We start from the raw sequence: 14,621 nt of genomic DNA on the forward strand, positions 1-14,621 counted from the left end.
GGGAAAATCATTCACTCATCCAGATGCCTTTGGTATGACTGCGAGTTGAGTTCGGCGGATCCCTAGTCCTGCATGGAATAAGGAGGTATTCACCATTAAAGCTCAACAATGTGGAGGTAGATTGGTTCACCATGGTCCGTCCATCTCTGGGAGTGCATAAGGTCAAGGTCCAATAGATACCAGGCAGGCAGAAAGATCCCAGGGAAGCTTCCGCCACGGTGGGACAGGAGTAAAGGAAATCAACCAGAAGAACAGGAAAGTTGCACACTGGTTCAAAGTGAGATGTAGCCATTGGAGCTTGGTTTCCAAAAAGAGGAAGGGCCAATTTCATCGCCAAAAAGACAAACCAGCATGGAGAAGAAAGACTCTATTGGCCAGGTTTCTACAGTCTCGAGTGGCGCAAAGGACTGAGAAGTTCGAGTTCAAATTCAAATTCAAATTCAAATTCAAATTCAAATTTGAACGGAGAAAAATTCATAAAGTCGGCTTCCAGAAATAGAAGCCGATTTGGTGGAGCTTAGAGCTCCTGATACCCAAAAGTTCCACCAAAACAACACAGCACCCCTCACTTGTTTATTTCGACCATAAAACCCTTCAATCATTCCATCTCCAGAAAATTTGGACCATAAAACCCTTCCATCATTCCATTTCGAGAAAAAGTTGCACATCAAAAATATGGGAAAGGTTTTTATGTTCCTCCTCGATCCTTCCCCTACCATCTAGCTGTCCATTTTTTTACTCACTGTTTGATCTCATATCCGACGTCTCAAAGTATTTTATTTTTAATTTTTTTAATGCTAATTTTTTAAATAATAAATTTGGGACTTGTCATCTTTTCATTGGGGTGTACCTATAAAAAATATTAACAATAATTTTCAATAAAAAATAATGACCAAAATACCTTTTGAAACTTTCAGAAGTATTTTGGTCATTTTATTTTATTGAAAATATTTTTTTTATATTTTGCGTTAGTACGAGTTTAATAGAAGAATGGACATTCCAAAATTTGGTGTCAAAACAGTTAATAGAAAAAAATTAAAAATAAAACAGTGTAAAGACATGACATTGTGATTGGGGCAATCTTAGCCCTCCATTAAAAAATGGACGGTTGGATAAAGGGAAGATAGAATTTCTATGTTGTAGGGAAAGATAAAAAGCTTTCCCAAAGATATATCCCACCAACTCTTTCCCAAAGATATATCCCACCAACTGTAGTGGCGTCAAGGAGTCAAAGTTATTACATTAAAAAAGAAAACTTATGCAAATAACCTCTAGTATCCCCTGTGATTTTTGTAGAATTAAAGAAATATCCTCAATATTTCATATTTATAGGCATGTCCCTTTTCTTTGTTTTTTATTTTTTCAAAGATACCCACGATTTGCAGATTTAAGTTTCAAACTTGGGTCTTTTTTTTCTCTTTTTGTTTCTTTTTCCGAAGACATAGGTTTGAAAATTTGAACAAATTTTTTTTTGTAACTAGGTTAGTTCAGAACTTATCGGTCTTTCACCTATTTTGAAAGGGTAAGATTTCTATAAGGTGTCCAACTTTATACTATTGAAGTAAGGTGCACCTCAAAACTATGCTGAAATTGCAATTTCGATGCCTCAAAATCTTGTGATGATATGAAAATCTATTGCTATCTATAATTATGAAATTTAAAATTCCAAAATAGTAACAATCAAGTAGATCAATAAATACTTGAAATTCTTTAAAATAAATGGTCTAAATCAATGGTTTAAAAACCGGATCGGTGACCCGGATCGGGCTTTTCAAAAACCGATCCGGATCGGCGAATCGGCGATCCGGATCGGCGAATCGGCGGTCCGGATCGGAATCGGGTGAATCGGTCAGAATAAAGCTTCAAAAAAATCCGAAAAAATTATTAAAATTCATTATAAATATTGTTTTTTAGGAATTCAATAAAAAATGAGGGTACTCCATTAAGAATTTTCATGTTTTTGGATGAATATGCGAATATTGATATGTCCTATGTTTGGCAATTTTTTTACCTTTGCTAGCATTAAGAATTGCCACCATCTGTTTTTTTACATTACTAGGGACACTAGTGCATGCAGAAACTTCTCCCTTAACCCCTGCCAAGTGTTGCTTGAACCTATGTACCCCACTACTTATCACTCTTTGACAGTAATTACAAATAATTTTGTCTTTCTTGTTGAGATCAAGTCTGACCCCATGTTGCCATGCAGGGTCTTCTATAGATCTTGACATGATTCAACTGTTTTAAGATGTAAAAAGTTTAAATTAACCTGACAGTTCAAAAAGAAAAATAATCACAATATGTAGTGATAATATGTTGCGGTAGTTCATGTAGTCATATTCGTTGTTATTTGTTATTGCAAAATACCTTTTTTGACAATAATATTTCGTACATATCAATTACAAACATTTAGAATAATACAAAATGCAAGCTCCAAACATGGCTACAACTCAATTATCAAGAACATACATTTTTTGCATTAAAAAATTAATAATAAAAACAATTCTTCAAAGAGCCGGCTAACATCAGTCATTCCAACTTAAAAATCCATGAACAACAAATAAAAAAAATACAGTTTTGTATTGAAAATATAATAACATGCATTTTTTTGCATAAATAATCCATCAACATACAATTTTTTCAACAAAAACTTTAACAATAAAAATTTAAAATATGGTTTAATACCTCATGATAATTAAAACCTTGTCACGATTTTCACATCTTTTCGGAAAATCATCAATTTTCAAAAAATTCGATCATGAAAAAAAAAAAAAAAAAAATTACAGCAAACTCAAACAATAAAAATTAAAAATTAGGTTTAAATGTTTAATACATCATGATAATCAAAACTTTATCACGATTTTCACATCTTTTCGAAAAATCATCATTTTTCAAAAAATTCGATCATGGATAAAAAGAAATAAAAAAAAAAGTACAGCAAATTTTCAAAAAATTCGATCATGGATTAAAAAAAAAATTAACAAATTTTCAAAAAGTTCGATCATGGATTAAAAAAAAAAATTCATAAATTTTCTAAAAATTCGATCATGGATTACAAAAAATTCGATCATGGATTACATAAAATTCGATCATGGATTACATAAAATTCGATCATGGATTACAAAAAAAAAAAAAAACATAAAAAAACAAAAAATTCGATCGTGGATTACAAGAACAAAAAAAAACAATTCCATCATGGATTACAAAAAATTCAATCACGGGTTACAAAAAAAAAAAAAACACAAAAAATTCGATCAAGGATTACAAGTAAAAAAAACAAACATTTTGATCATGGATTACAAAAAAGTTGATCATGGATTACAGAAAATTCGATCATGGATTACAAAAAATTCGATCATGGATTACATAAAATTCGATCATGGATTACAAAAAAGTCGATCATGGATTACAGAAAATTCTATCATGGATTACAAGAAATTCGTTCATGGATTACATAAAATTCGATCATGCATTACAAAAAAAAAAAACAAAAAATTCGATCGTGGATTACTAAAAAAGAAAAAAACAATTACGTCATGGATAACAAAAAATTCAATCATAGATTACAAAAAACTCTATCATGGGTTACATAAAAAACAAAAAACAAAAAATTCGATCATGGATTACAAAAAAAAACAAACATTTCGATCATGGATTACAAAACATTCGATCATGGATTACAAAAAATTCTATCATGGGTTACAAAAATAAAAAATAAAAAATAAAATTCGATCATGGATTACAAGAAAAAAAAACAAACATTTTGATCATGGATTACAAAAAATTCGATCATAGATTACAAAAAATTCTATCATGGGCTACAATAAAAAAAAAAAAAAAAAAAAAAAAAAAAAAAAAAAAAAAAAAATTTGTTCTTCACAGAGTCGTTTTACATAAGCGATTTTAACTCAAAAATTCACCTCCAAGTGAATAAATTACATCCAATTGACTATATTTTCTGATAAACAACAATATAAGGAATCAAAAACCTAAATTTTTAACACATTATTTCTAATATATCATGAAAACAAAATCAAAAGGCGGAAAAAAAAAAAAAAAACAGCGGAATTTTTTTCCCCTGACATCTCACTGTTCATATCAAATTTCTTGCTGTAATTGACCAGATTACGTAAAATTAAAAATTTTAAATCATACTAGACACAATAAAGATTAAAAACCCTAATTATTGAACTCATTTTGTTCAAAATATGCCATGAAATAAATCAAATGGCGGAAAAACAAAAAAACCCAAAGTTCTTACCTGTTTTTGTGAACCGAAGCCTTCAATCTCCAAAAAAGTCTGTTTTTCTCAACGATTTTCACAAATTAGTAACAAAATCTTTTGATTCACAGCTTTAAGATCAATATGCCAACAAATTTTGAAAGATTCATGCCCTATTTGGCATGAAATTTCAAAAATGGCGGAAACCCTAAACCCCGAATTTTTCTTGATCCAAAAACAACCAATTTTTCCACCATTAAATCGTTAAAAAAGCTGAATAAAGCTGTTTACAGCCTGAAAAACAGATCACGTGCCGAAAAAAACAAAAAAAATGATCAAAAAATGACAAATTTGAAAAAAATCCGTGAAGAACATTGTGCAACCCGTGTTCTTCACGGACTCGCCGATTCCGCACAGTGAATCGGCGAGTCACTGTGCGGAATCGTCCGGTTCTCTCTAGAACCGGACGATTCCCGGTTTTTGAACCGATCCGGTCCCTTTTTCGTGAATTCCGAGTCGAACCGGGCGAGTCCGGTTCGACTCGGCGATTTTTAAAACGCTGGTCTAAATAATGTGTTCGCAGAACTATTTTTAGGACTAGAAATCTCTTTTTTTTCATGTTTATAAATCTCGAGGTCGAGATGATTGATTAAGGGTTTTCCAACATAGGAACGACTTTCTCTATTTTTAGGTGCACATTACTCGTACTCGTACATTATAAAGTTGACACTTGATATAAACTTTTTTTTTTAATAATTGTTTATGATTCACAATATAATGATAATGAAAATTTGATTTTACTAAGTTCATAGCTAGTATTTATTTTAAAATTTGTTATTCAAATTGATATGTAATTAATATTTTTATACGAAAAAAAGCCAATCAATATCACATGAAATTAGAAACTTCACTCGTTACCATAAAAATGACCCATTTTATTGTACTTTTGGAATCAATTTTTCACTCAAAAATATGAAACACAATAAATTTACAATTTGGTATTAATAAATAGGTCTCCTACAACATAAAAGTTCTATCCTCCCCCTTATCCAACCGTCCATTTTTTAATGAAGAACCAATCACAACGTCATGCCTCTACACTATTTTATTTTTAATTTTTTTCTATAAACTATTTTGACACTAAATTTTGGACATCCATTCCTCTATTAAACTTGCACTAACAAAAAATATTAAAAAAAAAAAAATCAATTAAATAAAATAACCAAAATATCCCTGAAAGTTTCAAGAGATATTTTGGTTATTATTTTTTATCAAAAAGTTATTGTTAATATTTTTTATAGATTCGCCCCAATGAAAAGATGGCATGGACCAAATTTCATATCCAAAAAATTTGTATTAAAAAAACTAAAAATAAAATACTTTGAGACGTCGGATCTAAGATCAAACGGTGAGTGGCTCTCTCGATAAAAAATGGATAGCTGAATGGTAGAATGAAGATAGAACTTCTATGTTGTAGGGGGAACATAGAAAGCTTTCCCTTAATAAATATTTCTCTTTTAACTTTCAGTATGAAATAGTTCTAAAATTAGTTCTAAAAAAAATAGTTCTAACATTTATAAATTCAGTAATATTTCTAGAGAGCAAAAGTTCACAGATGTTCAAAAGGTTTGGTGCATTACTTACAAAATTCACGAAATATCTAAAAATGTAATTTCATATACAGGTCAAGGCACCAGAGATCAATGGCAAACACCCCATTCAAAAGGAATCCAAATGCCTAAATTTGTTTTCAAACGAATAGGTGGTTTTGGATGCCAAATAGGTTGCAAACTAGAAGTAAAGAGAGCCAAAAAACCAACGACCTATATAATCTGAATGCCATCTTTGAAGAATAATCTGGCTTCTAACTAAGACCATGATCTCTAGACTCTTTCTCTAAGACACGAGGGGTGAGTGCATCATCATCATAATCTGAGTATTATCCCAACTATTTGGGGTCATTTACACAAGGGGCAAGTGAATTATTTGCTGAAAATGGCTTCACTGATGATCGGAGTGCTTCTGGCCCCTCTGCATCAATCCTCTTGCATAAAGTGTCACAACTGCTGATCACCTCAGTGAGTCTTCCTTTGAGCTCCCCAACTTCTACTTGCAATGGGTGAACTGCACATTATCATGACATTCCACATCAGTATCAAACAAAATATAGTACACACATGCACGCAGTTTTCTAATTGAGTTAAATAGTGTTTTGAACAATGCCTGCACTAATCCACATACCTTCTGCCAAGTTTTGTGCAGTTGTCCGCATAGCTGAGACTGAGTAATTGAAACGCTGCATAAGCTTAGCGGCTAACGCGTCTGCAATTTCGATTTTGTTTTCCAACTCCTCCTGGAAAGCTCACTCTAAGCTAAGAAGAGATATAAAATATCCAAATATCTTTTTCTGTGTTTAATAGCATGAATGGAGTAATAAGGAGCAGTACAGATATCAGAAGCAATGTTAAGAGGGCTCAAATCAACAGTGGTGTCTAGTTCAACAGGTCCACTTGGATAAACAGATAACAAGGAAGACCAGAAACAAGGGACAAGACCATGTCCCCATGTCAGATTACTCTTTGCCTAATAAGACTACATTCTGTGCATTACTACACGGACTATAGATCTTTGCGGCCATTAAGAGAAGGGCAAGGGTGGAAGGCTTTGGAAATTTGAATTTTGGATAGCTAAACAACACAACTAGTCTTGTTAAGTCCCTATAACCAATTTCTAGAGAGATTAGATTATCTATATTGCTTTCATTTAAAAACAAACAAAATTGATGAAGTGCAGTTGATATTAAAACAATGTCATATTCTTTTGTTCTTTTCCTTTTTATGCATGGGATGGTTCAGATCAAACAAACTCATACTAATCAAGGGGTCAGAACATAGTTTAGCCTTTCTCAGGTTAGAATATCACCAGGGCCAAAAGGATTTGGTTTCGGATCGAAATGGTCGGTCCGGTCAACTTGAGTTTGATGCAAAGTCTTCGTAGGGAAAACAACCATTACACATGGAAACCAAGAAGTTATCAATGCTTTTAGATATTGCTGGTGCAATACTGAAGATCCACTCTAAACCCACGCAACCCAATAAAATTTGGTCCTATAGCCACTGATGCATTTAAAAGAAAAAACATTATTAACAAACTTCTTTTTGATCCAAAACCATGCTTTTCTCTGAAAAAATTGACAAGTATGTGGCATTTTTAATAAGGGAAGGCCCTATTAATTTTCCCATTTTGTGACAAAAAGGAAATTTCAAAATTTCACAATTTGAAACATGGGAAGAAACTTACCTGTCTTTCACTGATTCTTTTTGCTTTCTCATCTTGCCACTCACGATAGAGGCAGAAGAGCTCAAGTAATACTTTAGGATCTAGAGTACCTGCAAAGTACATCATCACATTTAAAAAACAATAGATTCTAAGAACTACTAGGTATCAATTGAAAATAATAAATAAATAAAATATAAGAAAAATGTTGGAAAAAAAAGGAGTCTCTAAAAGATAAATTGACTTGGTGAGAGATATGTACGAGGGAGTGCTAACTAGTATAAGTACAACTAATGGAGAGACAAGTGAGTTGTTAGTGACAAACGGCTTACATCAGGAGTTAGCATTAAGCCCGTAGGTCCTTATTTTGGTCATGGACGAGTTAACTGGGCATCTATAGGACGAGATACCGTGATGCATGTTGTTCGCAGATGGCATCGTTTTGATTGACGAGACTCATGATAGTGTCAATGCAAAGTTAGAACATTGGAGGGATGCTCTAGAAACTAAAAGATTTTAAAATTGACCGGACTAAGATAGAATACATGAAATGCAAGTTTAGTAATAATGAGAATAGAAACGAGAAAGCAATTAAGATTGATGACTAAGAGATACCTAAAAAAGATTATTTTCAATATTTTAGGTTGATAACCCAAGGGAATTGAGAGATTGAGGAAGATGTTGTGCCTATAACTAGAGCTGGGTAGGTAAAATGGAGATGTGTAACTGAAGTTTTATGTGATCATAGTATACGAATGAAATTAAAGGGGAATTTGAATAGGACGGTTGTACGACTAACCATGCTTAATGGGACAGAATATTGGGGGGTCAAGAAACAACATGTCCATATGAGTGTAGTTGAGATGATGATGTTGACATGGATGAGTGGCAAGACAAAAAAGGATAGAATTTGGAATGAATACATATATGGGAACTTAAGGGTATCTCCAATAGGCGGCAATAAGATGAGGGAAAGTAGACTTAGGTGCCCTGGCCATGTGCAACGTAGGCCTAATAAAACACTGTTTAGGAGGGGTGATTTAGTTCAAGTGGATGACTCTGAAAGGGCAAAGGGATGGCCCAAAAGGGCAAGGATGGAAGTAGTGAGATGAGTTATAGTGACTTATGGTCTGATTGAGGGCAAGGGGATGGCCCAAAAGGGCAAGGATGGAAGTAGTGAGATGAGTTATAGTGACTTATGGTCTGATTGAGGGTATGGTCTGATTGAGGGTATGGCCATTGATTGAGGGCAAGGGGATGGCCCAAATAGTTGGGATAAGGCTTGGATGATGATGATGGTGATGATAAGAAAAATAAAATATTAATCACACTTGTCATAGCAATAAAAGTATTGTAGGCAAATGTTAGATATCAAATGAAAACAATAAATAAATAATAATAAATATATAAAAAAAATGAAATATCAATCATATTTGTCATGGTAGTGAAGTACTAGATCTTTCCTTCAATAAACATCTTTAATAACATAATATCAAGTGATCTTTTTTTCAGATAGAGGTAGAAGAGCTCAAGCATTACATTAGCATTTAGAGTACATGCAAAATACATCACCTTATTTTAAAACGACGTATTGAAGGCATTGCTAGTTATCAAATGAAAATAATAAATAAATAAAAATATATAAGAAAAATGAAATATTGACCGGATATCTCATGGCAGGAAAATTATAGCAGGCACTGTTTTAGGTATCAAATGAAAATAATAAATAAAGAAATAATAAAATGAAACTATAAGAAAAATGGAATTTTAATGATGTTTGTCATGGAGGTAAAGTATTAGGGCTTCTCTTTATTAACATAAAATTTTTAAAACATTAAATGACCTTTTATGTGACAGCAATTAAATGATTGTCATATTGAATTATAACTTTGGCTAAATAAAACGAGAACAAAACAAAACATATTTAACAGTTTGACTCTACTTACTTCCCATGTCTCCAAGGAGTGGCTAAATAAAACGAGAACAAAACAAAACATATTTAACAGTTTGACTCTACTTACTTCCCATGTCTCCAAGGAGCTATTCTGACGTTCTGTCCTAGAAAAACCAGGAGTGTGGGTTTTTCCTAGTTCATAGGTGTTTTGCAGAATTAGATAAGGAGGAATAATTTCATTTCTTGAAATTTTCACAAAGTTGTTTAGAAAGGCAATGGAAACCGTTAAAGTAACCTTAGAACTGAAGATGAGGGTCACAGACCCCCAATTTGGGGTTGATAGGGCTTGGGAAGACGCAAATACAGTTCTATACTTCTATTTTGCACTTTTATAGAATTCAATAAAGTCAACTGTTGATCAAATTTTCGTAAGGTCCAGTGTCATATAGGATTCAACATGATAATTCATAAATCAAGTTGATTAGACCAATTTCAACGGTCAATCAAGTCAATGACTATGCCCCAGTATGCTGCACATCATTAGGATGATTTGTTGCGTATCAGATAATCTCTAATCCAAAAATGGCCGAGGTTTCCACCATTCAAGAACATGATGTGTTGGTAAAAGTTCGCTTGCATCATGTAGAGGAATCATTAAGGTTCAGAATTAGTAGCGGTAACATAGAAAGCAATTGAATTTCAAGTCTTATGGATAATAAATTAGTAAGTCAATGCTTAAGATTGCAAGTAGCACCACGCAAAAGAGCATATTGGTCCTTTTTATTTCCACCATAAAGTGTAAACATCAAATTAGAGGCCTGGCAGAGTTCAGTCGGAAATGGATCACTCTATCGTCTCCTAGGAGACATGAATTTGCAATAGGAGCCCAGTAAAGCACCAAGGATTTAGACATAACCCCTTTAGTTTTGAACTTCAAAGCAAAGAAATTCCATGTAGCCATGTTACTTTATACCAGCAACTTGACAAGCCCCATATTAATAAGCAAATCTCAAAGTCAAGTACGAAAACACAAGAAAAAATTTGTTTTTCCGCAACCTGAGACTTTTTTCGCTACCAACCCACACAAGATAGCACATACGTCTACCATACTTTGGATACTCATCTTCCATCTGGTTGGAAGGGTTTTGTGGGACCAAGGAGTGAAACCATTCTTGACATGCTCCAGAATAAACCTGGTGGTTACTTCTTGATACAACCTTGCTACCTAGATCTATTCCAAGTTTGGGGAAAGGCTTCCACTTTTTTGTTTTTTTTTTGTGAGAATGCTAGTAAAGAGTGTTACAAGACATTGCACAACCCATGGATGGGGCGCTTCACAACCAAAACCCCTTACAGGGCCCAAAAACTGCTATACATCCAAAAAATCGACAGCTAAAAACGGTGAACCAAAAGGGGGGCCTTTAGTGCTCGAAAAAGTGCCCAAGAGTACCCTGAGGATTCTGTAGTGTGGCGCCCTCCTTAGCAAGGGAGTCTATTGTGCCATTTGTTCTTTTCAAGTGTGTCGCCAACGCACTTGCAAATCCCTAGTGACACCGAAGATCTCATCAAAAATGTGGTCCAGACACCAGACATTCTTGGAGTCCCTTCTACAATCACAGTGGGGCCCCAATCAGGGTTGAAATTGCATAACCCTTCAAGAAGGGCAACTGCCTCTGCAGTGTTGGAGTTGGTGTGACCTATGAAACAGGCGAAGGAGAAGAGGGTATCGCCATCCTTGTCTCTGAAAATGCCCCCAATACTTGATGCTACAAGATTGCCAAGGGAGCAACCATCAAAATTGGGCTTTGATTGCCCCGCTTCAAGTGGCCTCCATAGAGATGCCCGAGAAATGCAGTGAGTCCTGACATGTAAGAGGTTCTTTTGCCAACTGGTATGAAAGTTAGATATGGAGAAGCGTTGGAACGCAGTATTGCTTTTGGCCCAAAAAATGACATGGGATGTGACCTTCTCTTTAAAGGTTTCGATGGTAGCTCTCTTGCCGCAAAAGATCCTGCTATTTCTTTCCAACCATATGACCCAAAGGGTGGCTGCTACTGAGGCAAGAAGGATGCCCACTTCGACCAAGGTGGCGAGAGGCAAGTCCTAAAGAGGTGTGGGATTGAGTGTGAAGTCACCCACGACCAGCCAAATTGTCAGAGGAGTTCCCCCCAAAGGGTTCTTGCTGTCTTGCATTGGATGAAGAGGTGGGCAAACATGCCCTTGTTGCTCTTGCTGTTGTCCTATGGTTCTTTACTGACACCCCTTAATCTAAACTTTAGTTTTAAGAAGCATATTTTGCAGAAAACCAGTATGTAGAATAAGAAGAAACACAAATCGACCGTGTATTTAAGATGAGGTACTGTGGTGCATGTTGTTCGCAGATGACATAGTTTTCATTGATGAAACCCGAAACGGCATCAACACAAAGTTAGAACTTTGGAGAGAAGAATCCAAACATTTTAAAATTAGCCGGACTAAAGCAGAGTATATGGAGTGCAAGTTTAGTAATAATAAGAGCAGAGACGAGGAAGTAGTTAAGATTGACGGCCAAGAAGTACAAAAAAGACCGCACTTTCGATATCCTGGGTCGATAATCCAGAAAAATGGAGAGATCGATGAAGATGTTGCACACAGAATTAGAGCTGGGTGGGCGAAGTGGAGATGTGCAACTGAAATTTTATGTGAACGCCGCCTACCAATGAGTTCTATAGAACAACGGTGAGACCAGCTTTGCTCTATTGGGGCGGAATATTGAGCGGATAAAAAACAATATACCCATAGAATGAGTGTAGCAGAGATTGAGGATGTTGAAATGGATGAGTGGCAAGATAAGAATGGATAGCATTCGAAATGAATCTATCAAAGAGAATTTAGACGTCGCATCAATAGGCGATAAAATGAGAGAGATCAGACTTAAGTGGGCTGGCTATGTGTGGCTCCGACCAAGTACAACACCTGTTAGGAGGTGCAAGTTAGTTCAAGTGGAAAGATTGAAAAGGGCAAGAGGTAGGCTCAAAAGGAATAGTTGGATGTAGTCTCAAAAAATATGGGGACTTATGGCCTCACTGAAGGTATGGCCTTTAATAGAGCAGAATGGAGAACCAGGATTCATGTTGTCGATCCCAATTAATTAGGAAAGACTAAAATGATGATGATGATGAATTTACTATGCATGAAGGTCATCCAATGGTAGGCAGTTGTACGGGCATGTTGGTCTCCCATGGGCAACTATGGTCTCATCTCCTCTCAGAACTTGTATCCACATTTTGTTTTCTGGTTCACTAGCCAAAACCTCTGGTTGAGAGCCGTTGGTCTGTATATTCTTGACAAGTGACCCAGATAGGACGTGCCTTGTGATGATTCCACTAACAAAAAAATTTTTGACACAACAAGATTGAACCCAAGAAGAGCTTAATGCTTACAATATTAAAGAAGAAGCAGTGACTTAGTAACAAACTCCAGATGCTCTTGACTTCATGCCCTTCACTTCTGGTCATTGCTTTATGGATCAGGCTAGGTTGAAGAAATGAGTATAACCAACTAAAGAGAAATATTCTCTCAATTCAGGAATGCAGTCAACCCAAAATGGGATAAAAAGGTACTTCATCTCACTAAAGAAATTGCAAAAATAGAGGCATGTATGATCTCCTACTTCTGGTCAAGGCAGAGAATGGAACAGACAGATAAACAAAACCATCTATCCTATCATCAGATAATAAATATACTGAATATACCAACAAATCATTCACTTGATCCAAAATGTTAATCCTTTAGCTACGAAAAAAAGGTGCAGAACTAAAAACAAAGGGAATTAAAATACAAGTATTCAACCAATACAAGAAAAAAAATCTCACCGTATCTCGAAGCCGATTTTCGAACCAGAATGTCAGTCAAACTGCTCTCAGTTGGTGGGGCTTTCAGTATTGGAGTTGCCTTAACAAACCCATATGCAGTGAAAAATCAAAGTCAAGAAAGAACCCCACATCAACAAAAACAATCAATAGATAGATCAACAGATTAAATCCTAGAAACAAAAAAAAACCAAAATTAGAGCGAAAAAGAAAAAAAGAAGAAGAAGAAAAAACTCACTATTTTAAGTGATTTGAGCTTTAGAAGGAGGGGGTCCACGTCGTCCTTTCTTTCTGTGACTGTGGTGATACCATCTACAGGCTTGTGGTTGGGGAGGAGAAAAAACAAAGCAATAATAAGACACACAGGCATTTCTGCACAATGAATTGAGGAGAAAGAAAAAAAGTAAAAGGAAAATTGGGGTACCTGAGAGTCTAAATGTTTAGATTCACCGGAACCCATGTCTCTTTACTTCTGGACTCTATATCATCATCCTGTGCAACATGATCATCAAATCCATGCTTTAGGGGACCTGTAAATTCATACTTCAGATGAACAATCCGAGCGAGAGAGAGGGGAGCAGATTTATGAAAATCTTGGAAATTGACGGTCCAAACGCATTACAAGATGCATTATTTTCAAAACTTTGAAATCCAGTTTTTTCCTTGTCCATGCATCTTCGGGTCGAGATGATCAATTTGAGAATATTTGGCCATCAAAACGACCTGAATGTTTCTGAGGTACGCCCTAATTTAATTATTTAGAACCTCACACTTGTACGAGCTTTTTCTATATTTATTTGAGATTGTGTGTTATAAAATTATTTATCTTTGTTGAAAGGAGGTGTCATTTACACTTTGATATTAGATGTCAAATTGGGTAATTTGAGATTATTATTTTTTAAGATTGAGTTTACTCAAAGAGAAAATTTGTACAAGCGTGAACCTCTAAACAACTCAAAAATTTACTAGAAAAAGTTGTTTCAATGCTCAAAAATCTTCAACTTGATTACCTCGAATTTAATATTTATGGACATGAAAAAAAAAGATTTTCAATCTTAGAAATAGTACACTTTATAATGCATTTTCTAGGTCATTAATTTTCAAGAATTTTAAGTATTCATAAATTTACTCAATTTACACTATTTTTTAATTTTATAATTAGATATAAAAAAAATTCAAACTAGTACAAATATTTTCAATATTAAAACAACATCTTTCAACTCTATTTGAAAGTGTCTTACTTTGATTGTTCAGACCTTTAGGGCATCGGCCTTGTACAAACTACATCTTTACATTGTTTTTATAAATTTTTAAAATTATTTGAAAATTTAGTTATAAATGAAATCATAAAAATATAAACTGTAATTATTTTTAAATT

General features: G+C 34.4%; 1 protein-coding gene across 8 annotated transcripts; it reads right to left on the reverse strand.

Annotated features, from left to right (window-relative positions):
• Nucleotides 1-5,795: 5,795 nt before the first annotated feature.
• Nucleotides 5,796-14,057, reverse strand: LOC18442708 (uncharacterized). Of its 8 annotated transcripts, none has more exons than XR_016040492.1 (8): nucleotides 13,866-14,043; nucleotides 13,668-13,773; nucleotides 13,482-13,562; nucleotides 13,247-13,325; nucleotides 7,523-7,611; nucleotides 7,145-7,211; nucleotides 6,464-6,575; nucleotides 5,796-6,346 (listed from the first exon to the last, which is right to left on the reverse strand). XR_016040492.1 is itself a non-coding variant. In XM_088846402.1 (7 exons), the coding sequence occupies exons 2-7, from the start codon at nucleotides 13,701-13,703 to the stop codon at nucleotides 6,171-6,173; spliced, it is 573 nt and encodes a 190-aa protein (XP_088702528.1). In that variant the 5' UTR covers nucleotides 13,704-13,773; nucleotides 13,866-14,043; the 3' UTR covers nucleotides 5,796-6,170. The 8 variants fall into 8 exon arrangements, 4 of the variants coding, with proteins under 4 accessions (XP_088702528.1, XP_006852985.1, XP_088702529.1 ...); XR_016040494.1 differs by having other exon boundaries at nucleotides 7,145-7,338; XR_016040491.1 differs by having other exon boundaries at nucleotides 13,668-14,040.
• Between the last annotated feature and the right edge of the window lie 564 nt (nucleotides 14,058-14,621).

The sequence above is a fragment of the Amborella trichopoda genome, chromosome 9 (genome assembly GCF_054954075.1).
Source record: "Amborella trichopoda isolate Santa Cruz 75 chromosome 9, AtrichopodaSantaCruz75HAP2 v2.0, whole genome shotgun sequence".
Taxonomy (NCBI): domain Eukaryota; kingdom Viridiplantae; phylum Streptophyta; class Magnoliopsida; order Amborellales; family Amborellaceae; genus Amborella; species Amborella trichopoda.